Source organism: Pelophylax lessonae (genome assembly GCF_965119305.1).
Source record: "Pelophylax lessonae genome assembly, chromosome: 3".
In the NCBI taxonomy this organism is placed as follows: domain Eukaryota; kingdom Metazoa; phylum Chordata; class Amphibia; order Anura; family Ranidae; genus Pelophylax; species Pelophylax lessonae.
The window spans coordinates 594477561-594502386 of NC_138770.1; the positions used below are offsets into that span (position 1 = coordinate 594477561).

Here is a 24826-nt window from a genome sequence, read left to right on the forward strand (position 1 = left end):
AGTGCTGCAACGGTTACATGAGAATAGGCTCCTCTGTAAGCTTGAAAAATGTGAATTCCACCAGTCTAAGGTTTCCTTCTTGGGGTACATCATTTCTGCTAAAGGATTCTCCATGTACCCTCTGAAGGTTTGGCTGTTCTATAATGGCCTTTGTCATGGGTCTCCCACCTAAGGGTTAACTTAGTGCAGAGTCTGCAGACTAAATTCAGTGATTGGCAACAGACTGCCTTATTTAAACCACTCAGCAGCACTGTGTCTGATCTACAGCTTCCTGTGACCCCTGCTCCTGTTTACCTGCTTCTGTGATTGATCTCCTGTATGACCTGGCTTGACTTTTGGACTCCCCTTGCTTTCTGCCTGCACCTGACCTCGGCTCCCCTCTGACCTTGAACCTGCCTGCTCCTTTGGATTCCACGCCGCCCTCCTGTTGTTGACCCGGTCTGTAAACTGATCCATTTGCCTGTGAGCCCCCAGCGTGAGTGTGGACTGGAGCATTCCAACCTTCAGCCCGCCAACTGTTCGGATCCTCCTACCTGGTGGTTGTCTCCTTGAAAGCATCTGGGACCTTGGAGCTGCCCGTCCGACAGCTGACCCACCAGGCTCTTATACTATTCTGCTCTCCCGTGCCACCTGTCAGCTCTACCAGGGGCCGTGAGTCAGATACGTAAGCGAGGCCTTCCTCGTAAGCGAGGCCTTCCTCTGCACTATCGGGCTCATCAGTCAGGTACGTGAGAAGTTGACAGCCTTGCCCCAGTGGTCTCCGTTCCATTCAGCGTTTTCCTTGGGTGTGCCAACTACTATCGGAAATTTATCAGGAACTTTTTCTCTTTTCCTCTTTGGCCAAACCTAACTCAGATCTGACCAAGAAGGGCTTTCGAGGCCCTCAAGTCTGCTTTCGCTTCGGCTCCCATTCTGTCTCTGGTTTGCCTTTTTGTCCTAGAGGTGGATGCATCTGGGACGGGAGTAGGCGCCCTCCTGTCTCAGCATCAGATACCTGATGGCCCCTACTTCCTTGTTGGTTCTACTCCAAGAAGCTGTCTCCAGCTGAATGCAATTACGAGATTGGAGACCAAGAGCTCATGGCCATTATCCTGGCTCTCAAAGAGTGGAGACACTGGCCCGAAGGTTCTGTGGTTCCAGTTCTCATTCTCACCAATCATAAGAATCTGACGTATCTCTCAGAGGCCAACAGGCTCACACCCCGTCAGTCCAGATGGGCCTTATTCTTGTCTCGTTTTAACTGTGGTCTCCGGCTCCAAGAATGTTCAGGCTGATGCCTTGTCTTGCCAGTATTCCTAGTTGTCCAGGGAGGACACTGGTCATAACTTCAGATCATATCCTGGCTGACATCCGCACCAACTTGACCTCTCCTCTTGGAGAACAGATCTTGGCTGCCCAACCTGATGCTCACACAGAGATATCTGTGCCTAGAACAAATGTGAGGGCACATTCTACTAGAGCCGTGAGTGCCTCTTGGGCTTTTAGCCATCAGGCTTCTGTGGCTCAGGTGTGCAAAGCGGCGAACTGGTCGTCTGTGCACCCTTTTACAAAATTCTACAAAATTGACGTGATGGCATCCTCGGATGCTTCCTTTGGCCACAAAGTTTTGAGCGCTGCGGTTTGTTGAAGAGACATGTTGTTTTTTTTCTTGGGGTGAATTTTTGTTCTGGGGTAGCTCCTGTTGGTTGAGCTTTTGTTGCCCTGTTGGCCACGTTTTTGTTCTGTCCTTGTTGACACGTTACCATTCTGTTGGTTGCGTCTTTTCCCACCCCTCACACCTGCACTGCTTTGGGACATCCCAATAGTGATGAAACTTGGAAAAGGCTGCATCTGTCAGAGGACGTAAGAGAAAATAGAATTTTTGTAAGAACTTACCGTAAAATTATGTTCTCTGAGTCCTCTGACAGACGCAGCCCCCGCTTCTCTATTTTGGGTTTGTTTGTCTTCCTGTACTGCTTGCTACAAAACTGATTAGTAAGCTCTAAGTGTCTGAGGGTAATGTCGAGAGGGACAGCCCCTAAGGTGTATCTAGTTAAAGCTTTTTAATGAAGTTTCACTACCTAGCCTGCTCCTGCAGCGGGCGCCATTACCCCAAGAGTGATGAAACTTGGAAGAGGCTGTGTCTGCCAGAGGACTCAGGGAAAATAATTTTATGGTAAGTTCTTACAAAAATTCTATTTTTTGCTCCACAAAGGAGGGGCTGTTGATGGGTGGGAATTGTCAAGATCTTACCTTGCTCTCCTGTTGGCAGCCATCTTGGAGCTGTGCAGACTGCTTCCTCTTATAAACTCTGATTGCATCATCATTTGCCTGCTACCTGGGTGTCCCACAGTGATGATGCTGCACACCTGAATATATCTATCAGCTGATAGGTTGCAGTCCTTGCCCTTTTGTTTGTGCTCCAAGGTGCATCTCTGTTAGCAGTCTTTTGTTCTCTGTAATCGTCCATGTATGACCTGTCTTGGCTGACTACTCTCCTGGCTCTCAACCCAGCATCGGCAGACTACCTGCTTCTGGACTTGACCCCGGCTTGTCCCTGCTCCCACTTCCCCACTCTTGCTCTATGATTATTTTTGTTTGCTCCAATGAACTGCTTTATTTTACCTGCATCCCTGTGTGGCCTGGTTTCCTGGCATCCTGACAGGAGGAGGATGTGGCTCGCTGTGTTTTTACTGTGACACTCAGACCAGTCTTCACCATTGCCCTGGGTCACGAAACTCTGACCGAGTGGGCTAAGCTTTTATGTCGTGACCTGGAGGGTTAGCAGCTCAGCCCCCTGCCTTTGCGGAGAGTGTGGACAGGTTGGTCAGGGGCTGCAGTTTATCTGTGATGCCTCTTTTAACATGGCTTCCCTGATTTCTAGACTGTCTGTCTGTTTCGGCAGTGGTCCTAAGGCGTGTTTTGTGGCTCAAATGTTGGTCTGCAGACCAGACCTCTAAAAAAAAGCCCTAACTGATCCTTCTTTTCAAGGAGATTTTGTTTGGAGCTAACCTGGATGACATCATTAAGAGTCTCGCAGGGCGCAAGAGCACCTTTCTTCCACAGGCCAGAAAGGGTAAGGAACCTTGTCGCAGACATGGCTTGTCCTTTTCGGCTCACAGGAAGTTTTTTTGTCCCTCATGGTCGGCTGACAAGGGGTCAAAGCCTTTCAAGGCCTCTTCGGGAGGATCCAAGCAAACCTGGGCTGGCAAGTCCAAAACAGGGTTCTCCAGACCCGCAGGCAAGGCTCCTTCTGCATGAAGGTGCACCCTCACCCGTGCGCCTGGGGTGGGGGGGTGTCTTCACTGTTTTCCGGACCCGTGGACCTCCTTGGTGCAAGACAAATGGGTCCATGAAGTAAAACGGGCCGGCTACAAGATTGAGTTTCGTTCTTACCCTCCAGAGAGGTTCTTTCCTTCCAATGTGCGTCTTTCCCTGGACCGATTGCAAGCCCTCTTCGGAGCGATGCAAGACCTGTTGTTTCAAGGGGTAATTGTTCCAGTTCCAACTCCGGAAGTTTTCAGGGGTTTTATTCAGAAGGGATTCTGGTCATTCTATTGGTTCCAGACTGACCTCGCCGGTCCTGGTACGCCAATATGGTACGGCTGGTCACCGATGCTTCTTGGAGACTTCCTCTCGGGAAGATCTGCTATCCCAAGGGCCAATCTTCCATCCTGCTTTACAGTCGCTGGCTTTAATGGCTTGGCTGTTGAAAGCCAGGGGCAGAAGGATAGCGGTTTATCTGAATCTGTGATTCCTACGCTGTTAATGGCTATAAAGTCTACCTCTAGGAAGATCTACTGTCCTACATGGAAGAAGTACATTGCGTGGTGTGAGTCTCTTGGGGTTCACCCTCGCTCTTTTTCAGTGGCTAGGATATTGGCTTTCCTCAAATGGGGGGTTGAGCAGCGCCTGGCCTTAAATACCAACTAGGGCCAAGTTTTGGCCTTAGCGGTTTTCTTTAAACGTCCATTGGCCACACATTCCTTGGTGCATACCTTTATCCAGGAAGTTCAACACTTGGGCTCCCCAAATGCAGTTTGCATTGCCGCCGTGGGACCTCAATTTGGTGCTGTCAGTTTTTCAGAAACCTCCCTTAGAAAGTCTTCGGGAGGTTCCCCTGCTTACGTTTTCCCAGAAGGCGGCCTTTTTGGTGGCTATTACTTCTGCACGCACGGTGCCTGAGCTGGCAGCGTTGTCTTGTCGTTCACCTTCCCTGGTGGTTTATAGAGATAAGGTGGTTCTTCTACCCTGTCCGTCATTCCTTCCAAAGGTCATCTCTTATTTCCATTTTAATGAAGACCTTGTGTTGCCTTCCCTATGTCCCAGGCCTAAACATCCTAAGGAAATTGCCTTGCATTTCCTGGATGTGGTTCAAGCAATCGAGGTGTACCTGGCAGCTACGGAGTCTTTTTGGAAGTCAACTCACTATTTGTACTCACGGATGGACCTCGAAAAGGGTTGGCAGCTTCTGCAACCATTTCCAGATAGATCAGACAGACAGTGATTGAGGCCTATTCATTTAGGTTTCAGGTTCTGCCTTTCCCTATAAGGCGCACTCTATTCGGGTGCTTAGGGCCTCCCATCAGGCGTCAGTGATGCAGGTTTGCAAGGAGGCCACCTGGTCGTCTGTGCACACTTTCACAAAGGTGGATGTGTTGGCATTTGCGGATGCTTCCTTTGGCCCCAAGATTTTGCTGGTTGCCGTTTAGAGGACCTGGTCCTCTTTGAGGGTGTATTGTTTTTTCCAGGTGAGCTCTAGTTGTTTATGTAAATAAAAATGGAGGTGATGGCGCTGCTTATATTATAAGGGGTAGTTAGGTGGATATTCCTATATAAACATATATCATCGGATGAATTGTATATAAAAAAGGCTATGAAGAATAGCCACCAGGTGGCGAAGTGCAATATGCAAAGATGTGCTAAGATAAATAAATATGTGTATATATACAATATGCAATAGTGATAAAAATAAATAGTCAACAGAGTGAATCTATAAACAACATTAAATAAATCAATCAATAAATAATATAGAATGACTCAAAAATCACGATGATAAAAATTAGTAAAATAGTGCGGGAAAAGCTTGACCAAACAGAATAAATGTGCAAATATACAGGAGAGTTATTAAAAGTGTACAAATAGGTGATAGTACTAAAAATAAAAATTATTATAAAAATTAAAGTTCGTGATCGAAACTCTGTTCGTACGAATCAGGGAGCATATCAAGAATATAAGAAAGGGGTCTCCAAAGCATAGTCTCCCGAGACATTTCGCAGAGGTACATAATAAGGATCCAAGGGGACTCACCTTTGTGGGTATAGACTCTATTGCTGGACACTGGAGAGGTGATAACAAGAAAATTAAAATCTCTAAAAATGAAACGAGTTGGATTTATCGACTCAATACTCTCCAGCCTAAGGGGTTAAATCTGGACATAGACCTTAACTGCTTCATCTCCAATTTTTAAATTTTAAATTTTAAATCCTCCCTCCTTTCTCTATATATGGTTTAATGCCACAACATCTGTCTTTTATTCATCCCATCCTATATATACCAATTTTTATTATACTAACTTCAATTTACCATTTCTATTCATATATTGCATAATACCCAACATGATCTAACGGTACTTGAGCCTATAGGTCACATATTGTTAATATCTATACACATATGGTTTGTGCAATCCACACATTCTCCACTAGATGTCGCCTCTTTTATATGTATACATTTTTATACATACACATTTTTTGAGTATACACATTTTTTTAGTTTTGTTTCCATTTATTTATTTCACGTTTTTATACTTATATGAAATTTAACAGTTACTATTTATTAATCAATTAAATGCACATAATATCCACTAAAATTTCCTTTCCTTATACATATTCTTTTATTCATACTCACTTGTTATTTATATATATATACATTATTATCCTCATCCTCTGTTCGTAATAATATACATTCACTCTCTGCTATTACCATACATATTTTTAGCCACAAGATGGCGCACTACATAATATTACCTCCTATCATATTTTTAACACTTATTACTTCTATATTATTTATTTTTAATTAATTAATTTTTATTTCTATCTTTATCTATCTTTATTTTTATTTTATTTTTAACGTATGTTTAATAAATAATGTATACTATGTTTTTAATATATTGCACTCACTCCCTGTATGCATATATGGTGGTTCATGATTCAATTTTGGCACGGGATATATATATATACAATCATTTTATTTATTCTATTTCCATCAATATGAATCCATTCGGTTTTCTGACTGTAAGGCATAGGTTTAGTCTTACATAGGAAAGCATGAGCCGCGGCAGGGCTTACATGCAGCACTCGTTATGCTTCATAACGAGTCCCGTAGCCTTGGTAACCACCGTATATAAAAGGGCCGGCTTGGAAATGATGCGACGCTGCAGAAGACGTCACATGACGAAACGCGTACAGCGCCGTCACGTCATTTCCGGTTCCGGTTTCTAGTTGGAACGCATTGCGTTCCGGGACGCCAATACCACGCTGTTTTCTATCTGATTGAATGTGAGTATTCATTTAATTGTATACTGCTGAATAAAACATCCCCTACGATATCACACTATCGAGTCTTTCCACTTCCTATGACCCTCCCATCCATATACTTGAGAGTGGCCATACTAGATCCCTCCACGGAGCATCGGGCACATTGGAACAAGACCCTAGTACTGGACCCCACGCTAGGATATCTGCGATACCCCGCGGACCCCACACCATTCTCCCCCAGGAAGGGAATTACTACATAGAGTAAAGACCAGCGAGGCATATCTACAATACCCACTCTATACCCCTGTGTGGGGTGGGTATATCTGGTGAGTAGGTTTTTCATCAGTAGCCACTTTGCAGCTCACCAGTCACCCACCTTGGGGGTCACCGTAAGTCACTGCCCACCTATCTCACTGGGTACACTCACCTATTTACGGATGTATTCTAGTATATGAATTGACTGATCATTACGTATTGTCACACTTTGGAAAGAAGTTTCCCGCACTTTATTGCTTTTGCACAATTTTTCGATCACGAACTTTAATTTTTATAATAATTTTTATTTTTAGTACTATCACCTATTTGTACACTTTTAATAACTCTCCTGTATATTTGCACATTTATTCTGTTTGGTCAAGCTTTTCCCGCACTATTTTACTAATTTTTATCATCGTGATTTTTGAGTCATTCTATATTATTTATTGATTGATTTATTTAATGTTGTTTATAGATTCACTCTGTTGACTATTTATTTTTATCACTATTGCATATTGTATATATACACATATTTATTTATCTTAGCACATCTTTGCATATTGCACTTCGCCACCTGGTGGCTATTCTTCATAGCCTTTTTTATATACAATTCATCCGATGATATATGTTTATATAGGAATATCCACCTAACTACCCCTTATAATATAAGCAGCGCCATCACCTCCATTTTTATCTATTTATATAGTCTTTTGGCTATAGTTCAAGTGAGGCTGCAGCTTATTAGTACTTATTTATATCCTTAGATTCCTTAGCGCGGATTTTATTATCTTTTTACATATACATACCCTCTCTTGGGCATGGCCAATCCTGCAGCTTCGGATATCTTCGGATATATAAATAATAGGAAAATCAATATTGAAGATATTTTTAATCAGGAGAGAGTAACCAACAGACAGGATATGGACGGGCTTTTTAAACAACTTAAACACGCTTTGGAGAAGCAGCTCAGGGTCTGGTGGGACATTTCTACTTTAGAAATGTACATTAGAGATAAAATTACCCCCAGGCGACTAAGGTGGGATATCAATCCCAATGATGGTCTTAATGACATCACCTTAACAGAGGAATGGTATATATTTTTTAACCGGTGCGAGACAGATCTCCTCACACTTATCACTAAAAGGAGACAGACTAAATTAAGGAATATAGAAACACAAATAACAGATCTAAAAACGGCACTTATTCCATTCCTACTACATAAAGAATATAAGGATAAAGAAAAAGAATTACAAACTTATATTGCCAAGTATGATTCGGCTATACAACAGAAAAAACAAAAAAAGTACAGCAGAGATGTCACTGACTATAAAAACTCCAAAGTGTATAAGTGGCAAGCAGCAGAAGAGGAAATGGAGATTCCGAATACCCCTAATGCCTTCGAGTCTAGAGAAACATCAGTGGACGAAGAAGAATATGAGGAATCCATAGCCACGCCAGCTCCCAGAACCCCACAGGTATTTACTTTCAGACCTAACAGGGAAACAGAAGATAACAGACCATCTATACAAGAGAACAGATTTTTACCATCTAGGAATACCCCTAGAATTCAAGAGAGACCACGCACACCACCTAGGGACTATGATAGAGTTAACACACCCAATCAAAGGAATTTTAATCTTCCAACGTACAATAGATTTTCTCCGTTAGCCAGGATGGAAACACACACTCCTGTCAGAGATTATAGAGACAGACCTAATTACAATACACAGAGGGATTTTTTCCGCGGAGGCCACCAAAGAAGACCACCACCTCCATACAGACAACAAGGATGGTACAGACCACAAGGAAGAATGGGATGGAGAGGACCACAAGATCAGCAGAACAGATGGAACCACAATTACCCTCAAGACAGAAGACCCAATACATACAGAGGAGGAGAATACCAGAATCAATGGAGGGGACCCCCCCCAGGAGGATATATGAGACCCCAACAACAGAGCCAATACTGGGAAGAAGAAGACGTAAGAGGGGGAAGAGAGGTGGGAGGAAGAAAACGAAGGCGAGAATTTTAGGTCAAGGTATTTTTAATCTTACAGATATTGTTTTTAATGATGAAGAACTTCATCTTTTAGACCTTGGCCTTAAATTCGCTCCCACCAAAGATGCCGACCCCTTTGAAATTTTTATTGATCTTCACAAATTTTTAAGAAAATTGAACATTAAAAAGTTTTTTAAATTGAAAGGGTACACATCTTCCACCCCTGACCCCAATTTTGTACACTCAGGTCTCAGGAATCACTCAGTTTTTAATCCACAAGTACCCGGCGGAGAGTGTATTAGCGCTTTTAAAAAAATGGTAGAAGAGGACCTGAGGAAAATTAAGAAACCACACAAAAAATATGATAAGGTAAAATCAGCAATTAAACAATTAGAGGATAGGAAGGGAATCATAATTCGACCCGCAGACAAAGGAGGAGGACTAGTGATTTTAAATAAGACTGACTATGAAGAAGAAATGAATAATCTACTAAGAGTAGAAGGCACCTATGAAAAACTGAGAAATAATCCAACTAAGACATATAGGAAAAAACTTAAAGACTTCATTAATAAAGGTACAAAATTAGGAATACTAAATGAGAAAGAAGCACAATATTTACTACCTGAGACAAGCAAGATTCCAGTACTGTATTATTTGCCCAAAATACACAAAGACCCCGTTAAGCCCCCTGGACGACCCATAGTGAGCGGTGTGGACTCACTGTTTTCCAGATTGGGCGAATACCTGGATGGATATTTACAACCAGCAGTAAAAATGGGCAAATCGTACCTGAAAGATAGCTCGGAGCTGATAAAAATACTCAAGGAAGTACAGCTACCAGAAGACTGTATCTTGGCTACAATAGACGCCAACTCCCTTTACACCAGCATAAGACAAACAGATGGACTACAAGCGGTAGATGTTGCTTTACATGAACGCACCCAGTTAAAACAAACACAAATTAAATACATTTTGGACGGTCTTAAACTCACTATGAGCAGCAACTTCTTTTGGCATAAGAATGACTATTATTTACAAACCAAAGGAGTCGCAATGGGAGCCCGCTACGCACCTAGCGTAGCAAATCTATTTATGGATCTCCTAGAAGAAAAGACCATTTATACCCAAAATATTCCGGAATTAAAATTTTACCGACGTTATATCGACGACATTATCATTTTATGGGAGGGAACAAAGGAATCTTTAAACAACTTCTTTTCAAAACTAAATGAGAACACATATGGTATCAAGTTTACAGGAGATTGGAGTTTTAATCAGATAAATTATTTGGATCTTAATATTTTTAAAGAAAACAACATACTTAAAACCAAAACTTATTTTAAACCTACAGATAGGAATGGATATATACCTACTAGTAGTTGCCACCATCCTATATGGAAAGAAGGAATTCCAAGAAGTCAATTCGTGAGGATCCGAAGAAATTGTGACAACCCTGAGGACTATTTATCACAGACAGATATTTTAATAAAGAGATTTGAGGAAAAAGGGTATGACAGACAGAAATTGATTATGTCCAGAAACAAAATACTAAATACGGACAGAGATGAATATTTATATAAGAGTAATAAGCCAGCAAAATCCAAAGAATTAGCATTTATTACAGGATTTCATCAGAATTTCAGACAGACCGAAAAGATCGTGAAAAAATACTGGCCTATATTAAAGTCCGATAAAACTTTGTCGAGATTGTTACCCAAACAACCGAAATTCATATATCGGAAAGCCCCTAATTTACGAAATCAACTTGTCCATAATGCAATTGATCCCCCTAAACCAGTGAAAATGTTCCCTGACTTAAAAGGGTTTATTCGGTGCAATAGGTGCTTACCGTGTAAAACTACGAATAAACAACCTAGGAAGACATTGCATTTTAAATCCAGATGGAGTGGGGAAGAGTTCAAGATTAATAAATTAATTACGTGTCAGACCACCCATGTAACCTACCTAATAGAGTGCCCCTGTCGACTTCAGTATGTCGGCAGGACCACCAGACCTCTGTTCGTACGAATCAGGGAGCATATCAAGAATATAAGAAAGGGGTCTCCAAAGCATAGTCTCCCGAGACATTTCGCAGAGGTACATAATAAGGATCCAAGGGGACTCACCTTTGTGGGTATAGACTCTATTGCTGGACACTGGAGAGGTGATAACAAGAAAATTAAAATCTCTAAAAATGAAACGAGTTGGATTTATCGACTCAATACTCTCCAGCCTAAGGGGTTAAATCTGGACATAGACCTTAACTGCTTCATCTCCAATTTTTAAATTTTAAATTTTAAATCCTCCCTCCTTTCTCTATATATGGTTTAATGCCACAACATCTGTCTTTTATTCATCCCATCCTATATATACCAATTTTTATTATACTAACTTCAATTTACCATTTCTATTCATATATTGCATAATACCCAACATGATCTAACGGTACTTGAGCCTATAGGTCACATATTGTTAATATCTATACACATATGGTTTGTGCAATCCACACATTCTCCACTAGATGTCGCCTCTTTTATATGTATACATTTTTATACATACACATTTTTTGAGTATACACATTTTTTTAGTTTTGTTTCCATTTATTTATTTCACGTTTTTATACTTATATGAAATTTAACAGTTACTATTTATTAATCAATTAAATGCACATAATATCCACTAAAATTTCCTTTCCTTATACATATTCTTTTATTCATACTCACTTGTTATTTATATATATATACATTATTATCCTCATCCTCTGTTCGTAATAATATACATTCACTCTCTGCTATTACCATACATATTTTTAGCCACAAGATGGCGCACTACATAATATTACCTCCTATCATATTTTTAACACTTATTACTTCTATATTATTTATTTTTAATTAATTAATTTTTATTTCTATCTTTATCTATCTTTATTTTTATTTTATTTTTAACGTATGTTTAATAAATAATGTATACTATGTTTTTAATATATTGCACTCACTCCCTGTATGCATATATGGTGGTTCATGATTCAATTTTGGCACGGGATATATATATATACAATCATTTTATTTATTCTATTTCCATCAATATGAATCCATTCGGTTTTCTGACTGTAAGGCATAGGTTTAGTCTTACATAGGAAAGCATGAGCCGCGGCAGGGCTTACATGCAGCACTCGTTATGCTTCATAACGAGTCCCGTAGCCTTGGTAACCACCGTATATAAAAGGGCCGGCTTGGAAATGATGCGACGCTGCAGAAGACGTCACATGACGAAACGCGTACAGCGCCGTCACGTCATTTCCGGTTCCGGTTTCTAGTTGGAACGCATTGCGTTCCGGGACGCCAATACCACGCTGTTTTCTATCTGATTGAATGTGAGTATTCATTTAATTGTATACTGCTGAATAAAACATCCCCTACGATATCACACTATCGAGTCTTTCCACTTCCTATGACCCTCCCATCCATATACTTGAGAGTGGCCATACTAGATCCCTCCACGGAGCATCGGGCACATTGGAACAAGACCCTAGTACTGGACCCCACGCTAGGATATCTGCGATACCCCGCGGACCCCACACCATTCTCCCCCAGGAAGGGAATTACTACATAGAGTAAAGACCAGCGAGGCATATCTACAATACCCACTCTATACCCCTGTGTGGGGTGGGTATATCTGGTGAGTAGGTTTTTCATCAGTAGCCACTTTGCAGCTCACCAGTCACCCACCTTGGGGGTCACCGTAAGTCACTGCCCACCTATCTCACTGGGTACACTCACCTATTTACGGATGTATTCTAGTATATGAATTGACTGATCATTACGTATTGTCACACTTTGGAAAGAAGTTTCCCGCACTTTATTGCTTTTGCACAATTTTTCGATCACGAACTTTAATTTTTATAATAATTTTTATTTTTAGTACTATCACCTATTTGTACACTTTTAATAACTCTCCTGTATATTTGCACATTTATTCTATTTGTACACCTAATAATAATTTTTATAATACTTTAATTTTTATAATAATTTTTATTTTTAGTACTATCACCTATTTGTACACTTTTAATAACTCTCCTGTATATTTGCACATTTATTCTGTTTGGTCAAGCTTTTCCCGCACTATTTTACTAATTTTTATCATCGTGATTTTTGAGTCATTCTATATTATTTATTGATTGATTTATTTAATGTTGTTTATAGATTCACTCTGTTGACTATTTATTTTTATCACTATTGCATATTGTATATATACACATATTTATTTATCTTAGCACATCTTTGCATATTGCACTTCGCCACCTGGTGGCTATTCTTCATAGCCTTTTTTATATACAATTCATCCGATGATATATGTTTATATAGGAATATCCACCTAACTACCCCTTATAATATAAGCAGCGCCATCACCTCCATTTTTATCTATTTATATAGTCTTTTGGCTATAGTTCAAGTGAGGCTGCAGCTTATTAGTACTTATTTATATCCTTAGATTCCTTAGCGCGGATTTTATTATCTTTTTTCTAGTTGTTTATGGTTGAGCTCCATGTTAACTGTCTGGCTACGGTTTAGCCTTGGGAATTTTTTCTTGCTGTTCCCACCTCTCATGTTTGACACTGCTTTGGGACGTCCCAATGGTCAAGAAGATACGGAGCTGTGTCCGCCAGTGAACGAATAAGAAAATGGGATTTTTGACTTACCGTAAAAAACAATTCTCTGGGGTTCATTGATGGACACAGCACCCACCCCTCTGTGGAGTTGGCTTTTTTTTCTACTGCTTGTAACAAAACTGTGTGCCTATAGCTGAGAGTGGGAGTATACCCCCTGGCACTGCCCCATAGGCTTTTTCCTGCCTAGTGTCCTACTCCTGTAGGGGGCAATATAACCCAGTGGTCAAAAAGATAAGGAGCGGAGTCCGTCAATAAACATCAGAGAAATGGATTTTACGGTAAGTCAAAAATCCCATTATTTCACAAAAGTGAGTACACCTCTCACATTTTTGTAAATCTTTTATTATATCTTTTCATGTGACCACACTGACGAAATGACAGTTTGCTACAATGTAAAGTAGTGAGTGTATAGCTTGTATAACAGTGTAAATTTACTGTCCCCTCAAAATAATTCCCTACACAGCCATCAAAGTCTAAACTGCTGGCAACAAAAGTGAGTACACCCCTAAGTGAAAATGTCCAAATTGGGCCCAATTAGCCATTTTTCCTCCCCAGTGTCATGTGACTCGTTAGGGTTACAAGGTCTCAGGTGTGAATGGGGAGCAGGTGTGTTAAATTTGGTGTTATCGCTCTCACTCTCTCATACTGGTTACTGGAAGTTCAACATGGCACCTCATGGCAAAGAACTCTGAGGATTTGAAAAAAAGAATTGTTGCTCTACATAAAGATGGCCTAGGCCAGTGATGGCGAACGTTGGCACTCCAGATGTTTTGGAACTACATTTCCCATTATGCTCAACTACACTGCAGTGTAAATGAGCATCATGGGAAAGGTAGTTCTAAAACATCTGGGGTGTCAAGGCTCGCCATCACTGGCCTAGGCTATAAGAAGATTGCCAAGACTCTGAAACTAAGCCGCAGCATGGTGGCCAAGACCATACAGCGGTTTATCAGGACAGGGTCCACTCAGAACAGGCCCCGCCATGGTCGACCAAAGAAGTTGAGAGCACATGCTCAGCGCCATATACAGAGGTTGTCCTCGGGAAATAGACAAATGAGTGCTGCCAGCATGGCTGCAGAGGTTGAAGGGGTGTGGGTCAGCCTGTAAGTGCTCAAACTGTACGCCGCACCCTGCATCAAATTGGTCTGCATTGCTGTCGTCCCAGAAGGAAGCCTCTTCTAAAGGTGATGCACAAGAAAGCGCACAGTTTGCTGAAGACAAGCAGACTAAGGACACAAATTACTAGAACCATGTCCTGTGGTCTGATGAGACCAAGATAAACCTATTTGGTTCAGATGGTGTCAAGCGTGTGTGGCAACAACCAGGCGAGGAGTACAAAGACAAGTGTGTCTTGCCTACAGTCAAGCATGGTAGTGGGAGTGTCATGGTCTGCGGCTGCATGACTGCTGCCAACACTGGGGAGCTACAGTTCATTAAAGGGAACCATTAATGCCACAATGTACTGTGACATACTGAAGCAGAGCATGATCCCCTCCCTTCGGAGACTGGGCCACAGGGCAGTATTCCAACATAACGACCCCAAACACACCTCCAAGACAACCACTGCCTTGCTAAAGAAGCTGAGGGTAAAGGTGATGGCCTGGCCAAGCATGTCTCCAGACCTAAATCCGATTGAGCATCTGTGGGGCATCCTCAAACAGAAGGTGGAAGAGCGCAAAGTCTCTAACATCCACTAGCTCTGTGATGTTGTCATGGAGGAGTGGAAGAGGACTCCAGTGACAACCTGTGAAGCTCTGGTGAACTTCATGCCCAAGAGGGTTAAGGCAGTGCTGGAAAATAATGGTGGCCACACACAATATTGAGACTTTGGGCCCAATTTGGACATTTTCACTTAGGGGTGTACTCACTTTTGTTGCCAGCAGTTTAGACATTAATGGCTGTGTTTGTTGAGTTATTTTGAGGGGGACAACAAATGTATACTGTTATACAAGCTGAAAACTCACTATACGTTGTAGCAAAGTGTTATTTCTTCAGTGTTGTCACATGAAAAGATATAAAATATCTGCAAAAATGTGAGGGATGTACTCACTTTTGTGAGATACTGTGTGTGTGTGTGAGCGATATATCCAGATGAATTGCTGCAATCCTTTATTTAGAAACGTCCAAATCAGACAAACGTGTCAAAAGTATGTCATAAGTATCCCCAATAACTGTTTCGGGCTTTCATGCTTGCGTGCAAACTGTGTACACTCACTACTTTGTAGCAAAGTGTCATTTCTTCAGTGTTGTGTTGTTAGCCTCTAGCAGCTAGGTGAAGGGAAGGACAACAATTAAAAATAGGGGCCAATCGGGCCTAACGCAAATGTGCTAGCGAGGGACATGCTAACGGGTAGTAAGCAAAACAATGACCTGTTCAGTCTATTGCTGCTTTGCTGTCTAGTCACAGGATGGGGTAGCGAGGTGATCTACTGTAGCGGTGTGGCTTATTTGGGACAGAGAATGATCCGGTCACCAGGCTGGCTGTGCTGTGTGGCAGGGCTGTGTAAATCTCAGGACTGGTTGAAAAGAAATTAAAGCTCTTTGGCAGGTAACATTTTTGTTGTATTTCATCTATCTTTTAGCCACTTACCTTGGAGTTCAACTTAAAGTGGTAGTAAGCTTGCTTTTTAAAAAATTGCTTACTGTATTTTATTTATGACAGAAGAAATCCTACAAGTCAGCTAATTATGAAAAAAAAATGACAATGCAATGAGTAAATTCACTGCAGGTCAATGCAAGCATGTTAAATTTAATAACAAACAATAAAGAAAGAAAAGTAAGGAAAGGAGAATGGAAAACGGAAAGATTGAGAAACGGAAGTGGGCAAGGAACACCACAGAAAATAGGAGGAGGTAATCTCCTATCCCTGGGACCACAGAATCCTGTATGCCTTTGAAAGGATTCAAAAGCCAGAGATGTAATGCTCTCTGATCAGGTTGGGAAACATTTATCCATGGAGTCAATATTTTCAAAAATTTGAAATGGTAGTGATTTTTCATTGACCATTGTACCGTTAGCTGGTTTTTAACCTTCTGGAAATTCAGTGAAGAGGATCTACTGGAGTGAGCAGTATTTTATTTGGTGGCATTAAAAAAGAAGCCAAGTAATTTGGGCGTTTTTTCAGTGTGGGCCTGAAGCTTATTTAACAAGTCCTCAACTGGATCTGTAGGTTTTAATCAGGAACTCTATGCATTTGGGGATACACTCTAATCCACAGCCTCTGTGCCTTAGGGCACGTCCTTCATATATTTAGCATAGTTCCCTCCTGCCCACAAACAACAAAACAAAGCAGGGAGTACTCAGGAATGTACTTTGCATCGAAAAATTCATATAAAAGTTTTGATGAAATTATATTTAACTCCCTCCAGGATTTCTAAGATGTTTGGAGAGCTTGTAGGCATGGAAAAACAAATGTTTCTCCAATCTTCTTCTTCACTAGTAATGCTCAGCTTCTCTTCCCTCATATGCTTGCTTCCGATATCTCTCTGGAGCCTCCAGTTACAAAATATTTCTTTGAAACAGTGTTTCTCAGCCCTTTTTCAAATCAAGGCACCCTTTTAAAATTATGGACAATCTCCAGGCACTCCATTCTAAAATGTAAAAAAAAAATGAAACAAATAGTTTTACTGCACGATTCTGCATTAAATGAGAATCAGGATTTTTTTTACTTAGAATAGAGAGCACGATTCTCAGCGTAACCTCATCTTTCACATTATACAAAAAAACTAGGCTAACTTTACTGTTTTTTTTTTTCTTTCTTTTTTAATTCATTAAAGTGTATTTTTTCCCCAAAAAATTGTGTTTAAAAGACCACTGCGCAAATACAGTATGACCTAAAATATTGCACTGTCCGCCATTCTTTTCTCTAGGGTCTTTACTAAAAAAATATATATAGAGTTTGGGAGTCCTAAGTAATTTTCTAGCATCAAATACTGATTTTAACTTGTACGCAACAAGCGTAAAAAAAAAGGCCGTCTTTAAATTGTTAAGCTGACTTCATTTACAGATGGAATTTCATCCTTTTGATCTCTAAAAGAACTGAAGGATACAATGTTTCCAATGTTTCTTTTTATCTCTTTTGTTGATAAACATTGCTGGCTGCTCTTAATTTTTTGTGGATCGGTTTCCTCGCTGGTGAATGGACGGGCGCGCCCCCAGGATCACTCCCGCCAACTGCCGTAGGAAACCTGCCGACCTGCCGCCGTATATAGGTGGCTGGTTGGCAAGTGGTTAGGAACGTGAGGGGGGATTTGAATCGAGTTCACAATTTTTTAACGATTAATCGTGCAGCTCTAGTTTTACATAATACAGCAACATCCACACATGTAGGACACCTAACACAATGTGGCTTTGTGTAACTAAAAGGCAGGCCTTATACAACCGCTGGTTTGTATACAATTTTTGGGCAATTTTTAGGTATTTTGCCAAGGCACCCCAAGATTAAAAAAAGGCTGTTTTAGAATTCTGATTTCCACCCAAAATGTCACACTCTGAAGATGTAGTCTCCTTTAAGGAAAACTTATAGGCTGCTGTTGCGGATTACTTCTGAAAATGCTAACTGCCTGACTCAGTTGCCTTTATTATTTTATTAATTACTGACCCAGAACGAGCATGTATATTTGAAATTTGACTGGTGCATAGTTTGTTTCAATCCGTATTGAATGTAGAGTCAGCCAGGCAACTTGTGTTTTCAGAACGTGGTTGAAAGTCTGCATCTTTCCTTTCTTCCTCTTTTTTTTTTTTCTCAGATTTTCTTAATATTCAAAAAAATAACTGTGTAGTTGTGACGCCTTTATTGTGACTTTGTAGGAAAGGGAGGAGAGACACCCTTTTAAGAGAAATCCTGCATCTGGAGTCTCTACAAGATAGAAAAAGGTGATGCAGGATTTAATCAACAGTGTCCCAATGAAATTTCAATCTTCTGTTTTAGGTGGAATTTATCCCTTATTTTATGGCAACAATTAATTGCTTCAGAACGACATCTGTGAAGTTATCTTTTAACACATGTTTTTTCTATACAAAAAATAATTCTTGTTTACTATTTATGTGCAGGCAATTGAAAAATTACAAGCCGGTGATCTTGCAACAGATGCTGTCACAGCAGCTCTCCTGGAGTTGGAGGTATGTGTGAACATAAAACAGCTGTTGCTGCCAAACTGTGCTTAAAGTGGTTGTAAACCCTTACATATACACTGTGAAGTGACTGGCCTCAGGTGATCAAATCCTGCTACGTAAGTTGTACCTGTGTTTCTGCAGTCTTCTCTTCTCTAAAGCCATTGAAAGTCTAGAATTTGTAGATTGTCTGAGATGTCAGAAAATGGGGAGAGCTGAGGCTGTCAATCTGCTGGAGCTCCCTCCTGTCATCTTTTTGCTCTCTGGCTGTTAGTAAAACTTTTCAGAAGTGACTCATGCTGAAAAAAAAGCAGCAGACAGAAATGACACTTAGTGCTCTGGATTAAGAAAAGTATACACTATAGAAGGATATGCTTTGTTCAACTTTCATGGTTGAGGTTTACAACCACTTTAATATAACAAAAGCGCAAACCATTCGGGATGCAAGGCTATAAAAAAAAAAAAAAAAAAAGTTTAGGACAGAGGTATCAATGCATTCAGCTGTTCCTTATTAATCCACTATGCCAATGAAATGTATCATTGGGATTTAGGAAGCAAGCTCAATGTGAACTTGTGGGGTCTTTTGTTAAGGACCTTCCTACGCCTATTGTCTGGGACCCCCCGTTGGGGGTCCAGGAGACCACAGGGCGCTCCGTGTGGGCCGCCATTTTGCTGTGGTTTTGTGCTCATTTTCCATTAACAATGTATGGGCAGCCATTTTCTGTTAGTTCCCCATAGGAATGCATGGGGTGGCCATTTTCCTGTAGTCCAGATCGCTGGACAGGCAGCAGTCGGGTAATGTTTTTGGGGTCCCCTGTAAGTTTTTTTTCTTACTCACTCTGCTATCAGATTGTATTAGATTGGGATTTGTGATACTCCTAGTGTAACGGAACCACAACCCACATTGTGTTTGTGGGCTTCCATCAGTATACGGCTTCCTTCAGTCTGGAACATAGATATCAGATTTTCCAGCCGACACTTAGCTTGTTCTGGAACCTTCCTCTTTTTGAACAGTCACACAGTTTATATACAGCATGGACATCTCCCCTCCTGATAAAATTACCCCATCAGGTCAGGGGTTGCCTGATTACATTATTATATGCAGATGAAATTGTATACAGAAATAGAATTAACCTGAACTAATTATCTAGCCATCTGGACAGAAATATATGTTCATTAACAATGGGACAGACAGGCTTAACCAAATACACATCACACCTCGATACACAGACAATAGGAAAAGACCGCCAGTGACAGACTGTCCATCTCTGACACTGAAGAACATGGAACAGAGGCCAATGTGATTAGCTCTTTCAATGAACATGTTCAGAATCAAACAGGCCAGGAACAGTCCTCACACACTTCTCTAGACACATGGCCAACAAATATCACTGTGCCACTTGAAACAATGCAAACCACATTCCCAGTGTCTATTAAGTATCTGTCTTTCACTCTCCGTGACTGTGAGTACCGTCACAGCTAGTACAGCGGTGGGATCGCGATTTGCAATCTTTTTAAAGTGACACTGCATTATTTTTAATCAGTGAAAAATTGAGTCCCAGGACAATGTTTCACCTACAGACCCCCTCAGTGCGGCTGCGGGACCCTCTGGGTCGTAGTCTCTGTCTGCTTTTACAGCAGTCCTGGAAAGTCTGGTGTCAAACGTAGATTTTGTGTTTAAATGTATTGATAGCTGCAAACATCCGCTGCCTTCAACTCCATTGGTGGTATCCTCAAATGGATGGATCGGTGTCCTCGCATTCTGATGGGGAAGAGGACCTGTCCTCTTCAGCCGCTATGCGGGAATGAGCATTGGTGGAAGCACTCATAGTTTCCGTGCAGGAAACTTTAAAAATGGCAGATGAATCTACAGCGTCGGGTACGCAGATGTCTTTTAGCTCTCGCAAAGCTCAGATGTCAGGCAAGGTGTTACCTTGCCTGGAGCTTTTTGATGTTATTGTATATGAACAATATTGGTGCATCAAGCACATGCTAGTGGTGCCCAAGCGCTTTAAACGCCGTTACCCCTTTCGGAGGCGGTTTTTACTCGACGGACCATGCCACCAAGGGTGGATCACCCGGTTTCCAGATTGAATAAGTCTACTGTGGTTCCGGGGAAGGAATCCCTGGCTTTTACAGACCCTGTGGATAGACAGTCTCTGTCCTGCCATCTACACGTGTTGGCGGGTTCCATACTAAAACCAATTTTTGTGACTGTTCTGGTGTCTCAGACGGTCGCTGAATGGGGAATACCTAAGGGGAACTTAGAATTTGAACAGATTCCTCCAGCGCTCATTGAGCTCCTGGACCAGATGGCTCAAGCCCTTGTGTTCATGTGTGATGCGTCCTTGGATGCGGCCCCCCTAGTGGCCAGGATGTCTGCAGTGGGGATTGCCATTAGACGCATGGTGTGGTTAAAAATCTGGTCGGTGGGCCAGGCTTCAAAGAAGGCCTTGACGGACCTTCCCTTTACTGGAAAGAGGTTGTTTGGATCTTTTCTGGATGAACTGATCAAAGGGCTTATGGGTAGGAAGAGAACTCTTCTCCTTCAATCCTCTAAGGGCAAGGCGCCCCGTCATAAGTGGGGGCATTATTTCACTGCTCGTAGGCAACTTTTTCATACCTCCGGGTCGCAAGAAAAAGGAAAGCCGTTCAGGTCCTCTGGGGGTTCCAAGAAGCCATGGTCAGGCAAATCCAAAACCAGCCAGTCCGGTTCTGCAGACAAATCCTCGTCTGCATGAAGGGGTGCCCTCGCCCACTTCTGGGGTTCAGGGGACTTCTTCGCTTCTCTCTGGAACCATGGACTTTCCTGATTCAGGACAAATGGGTTCACAAACTGATCTGATCAGGGTACAAGATTGAATTTCCGGTCTCGACCGTCTGATCGGTTCTTCCAATCTACATCTGTCTCCAGACCGGTTAAGGGATCTACGAAAGGCGGTACAAGATCTGCTTGCACAAAGAGTGATTGTGCTGGTTCCCGCTCAGGAACGCTTTCAAGGGTTTTATTCAAACCTGTTTACTGTGCCCAGAAAAGAGGGCAAGGTGCGTCCAATTCTGGATCTCAAGGCTCTGAACCGCTTTGTGTGGGTACAGAAGTTTTGGATGGAATCCATCCGTACGGTAGTGGCGTCCCTACACCAGGAAGACTTTTTATCCTCCATAGTTTTTAAGGACGCATATCTACACATCCCTATCTACATGGGGCATCAGCATCTTTTCTGCTTTGCCGTAGCAGAGGAGCATTCTCAATTAGTGGCATTACCCTTTGGTCTCGCCTCCGCTCCTAGGGTTTTTACCAAGGTACTAGCCCTGGTGTTGGCATTTCTGCTCCATCGGGGGATTGTGGTACTGGGGTACCTGGATGATCTCCTATTGAGAGCGGACTCTCATTCAGCCCTATTGGACGATCTGTCAATCACTGTCAGAACCCTGCAAGAGTTCGGGTGGAATATCAATTTCAAGAAATCCGCCCTGATATACCTTCTTTGAGACTGGATTATCTGGGCTGGACTCTGGATTTCGCTTTGGCTAGGGTCTTTCTTCCCCCCCGGACAGCTGCAGAAGTTGCAGGGGGCGATTTGGTTGCTGTTGGCAAACAATCTGTCCTCTCTGCGGATTTGCATGCGGGCCTTGGGTCTGATGGTATCAACCTTCGAGGCGGTTCCATTTGCTCAGTTTCACACGGGACCTTTACAAAGGGAGATTCTTGTCAAATGGAACAAGGATCCGAAGTCCTTGGACAATTTGATTTGGTTGAGCCACAACACAAAGTCTGCTCTGTTGTGGTGGCTTCAGTCAACAACACTTTGCCAGGGCAAGTCTTCTGTTTTTTTTGGGCGGTGGTGACCATGCACGCCAGCCTGGCGGGTTGGGGTGGGTGCTGGTACAGCTCTGTGCCCAGGGAACCTGGACAGTGGAAGAGTCAAAACTACTGATCAATGTTTTGGAGCTCAGAGCAATAACGCTTTGTCTGAGCCACTGCACGACTTGTCTGCAAGATTGTCCGGTTCAGATTCAATCGAACAACGCCACGGCTGTGGCTTACATTAATCATCAGGGGCGCACCAAGAGTGTCTTGGCGTCCAAGGAGGTGGCCGAGATTCTGGCTTGGGCGAAAGAGTTTGTCCTGGCCCTTTCTGCTGTGCACATCCCAGGTGTCAAGAACTGGCAAGCGGATTACCTGAGTCGTCAGGTGTTGGATCAAGGGGAATGGTCTCTTTACCCGGAGGTGTTTAATCTCATGTGTGTCCGGTGGGGGACACCCGAGGTCGATCTGTTTGCTTCTCGTCTCAACAAGAAGGTTCAGAGGTTTGTAGCCAGGTCTAGGGATCCTCTAGCCGATGCCACAGACGCACTGGTGGCTCCTTGGGGGCTGATTTATGCCTTTCCTCCGCTGAAACTCCTGCCGAGGCTTCTATCCAGCATAGAGGTGGAAGGGATTCCGGTTATTCTGGTGGCCCCAGATTGACCTAGTTGGTCTTTGTACACAGACCCAGTAAGGTTTGTTGCCGATGCTCCTTGGAGACTTCCTCTCAGGGAGGATCTGCGGTCTCAAGGGCCGATCTTTCATCCTGCTCTACAGTCGCTGGCTGTAACGGCTTGGCTGTTGAAAGCCAGGTGTTTGAGAGATAGGGGTCTTTCTGACTCTGTGATTCCTACACTATTGAATGCCAGAAAGTCGACTCCCAGGAAGTTCTATCATCGTACGTGGAAATTGCACATGTCATGGTATGAATCACTGAAGGTGCACCCTTGCTTGTTTTCAGTAGCTAGGGTTTTGGCCTTTCTGCAAAAAAAGGTTGAACAGCGGTTGTCTTTGGGCACTATCAAAGGCTAAGTGTCGGCTTTGGCTATATATTTCCAACGCCTATTAGCTACGCATGCCTTGATTCGCACTTTCATTCAGGGAGTACGCCATATGGCTACCTCTGTGGGATCTGAACTTGGTATTATCTGTTCTTCAAAAGCCTCCTTTTGAGAACATTCGGGAGATTTTTCTGCTTTCTTTGTCTCCGAAGGTTGCCCTTTTGGTGGCTATCACTTCTGCCCGCAGAGTGTCTGAATTGGCGGCGTTGTCCTGCTGCTCATCTTATTTGGTGGTCCACAGAGATAAGGTGGTACTCCGACCTAATCAGCCTTTTCTTCCTAAGGTGGTTTCTGATTTTCATTTGAATGAAGACATTTTGCTGCCTTCACTCTGTCCCAAGCCCAATCATCCCAAGGAAATTGCCTTGCATTCTTTGGATGTGATTCGGGTGATCAGGGTTTACCTGGCGGCTACTGAATCTTTCAGAAAATCAGATGCTCTTTTTTGTCCTTACCGAGGGACCTCGTAAAGGATTGGCTGCGTCTGCTTCGACCATATCCAGATGGATCAGGCAGATGTTTGTTCAGGCTTATTAATTGAAGGGTCAGGTTCCTCCTTTACCTGTGAAGGCGCATTCTACTAGTGTGCTGAGTGCCTCTTGGGCTTTTCTTCATCAGGCGTCAGTGATGCAAGTTTGCAAGGCAGCAACATGGTCGTCTGTGCATACGTTTACAAAATTCTATAAAGTAGATGTGTTGGCATCCTCGGATGCCTCTTTTGGACGCAAGGTTTTGCAGGCTGCTGTTTAAAAGAGAACCTTTTTTGTTCTCTTTGAGGGTGTATGTTTTTTCTAGGCGAGCTCCAGTTGTTCCTGGTTGAGCTCCATGTTACCTGACTGGCTAATTTTAGCCTTTGTGGAATAATGTTCTTTGCGTTGTTTTTTCCCACCCCTCATGCATATCCTTCTTTGGGACGTTCCAATGGTCTAAGAAGATATGGAGCTGCGTCTGTCAATGGACAATAGAGAAAACTGGATTTTTGTACTTAGTGTAAAATCCTTTTCTCTGAAGTCCATTGACAGAGGCAGCACCCTCCCCTCTACTTTTAAGTGAATGTGGTTTTTGTCTTCTAAACACTGCTTGCAACGAAATTGGAAGCTGTAGGAGAGTGTGTTGGGTTATGCCTGCAGGGACAGCCCCATAGGCGTGTTAAAGCTTTTTCCTGCCTAGTGTCCTATTCCTGATGGGAGGAGCATAACCCAATGGTCTAAGAAGATATGGAGCTGCGTCTGTCAATGGACTTCAGAGAAAATTGTTTTACAGTTTTTTTTCATATATCCCAGTGTCCAATACTGATGTTCTCCTTATTTGTCTGCGGCATTGTTACATGGGTGGGGTGGTAAAATCTCTATTACTTTAAAGCAAACCTATTTTTGGACTGCTCAGGGCAAAGCAACACATTTGGTT

At 42.3% G+C, this 24826-nt stretch overlaps 1 protein-coding gene across 2 annotated transcripts in view; it reads left to right on the plus strand.

The window, feature by feature from the left end:
* The window catches only part of TASP1 (taspase 1), a 499277-nt gene that overhangs the window by 90553 nt on the left and 383898 nt on the right, over window positions 1-24826 (plus strand). For both annotated transcript variants that reach the window (XM_082249835.1, XM_082249834.1), the window contains exon 4: window positions 18491-18559. In XM_082249835.1, the coding sequence (XP_082105961.1) occupies window positions 18491-18559 (69 nt within the window). The remainder of the gene's footprint in view (window positions 1-18490; window positions 18560-24826) is intronic.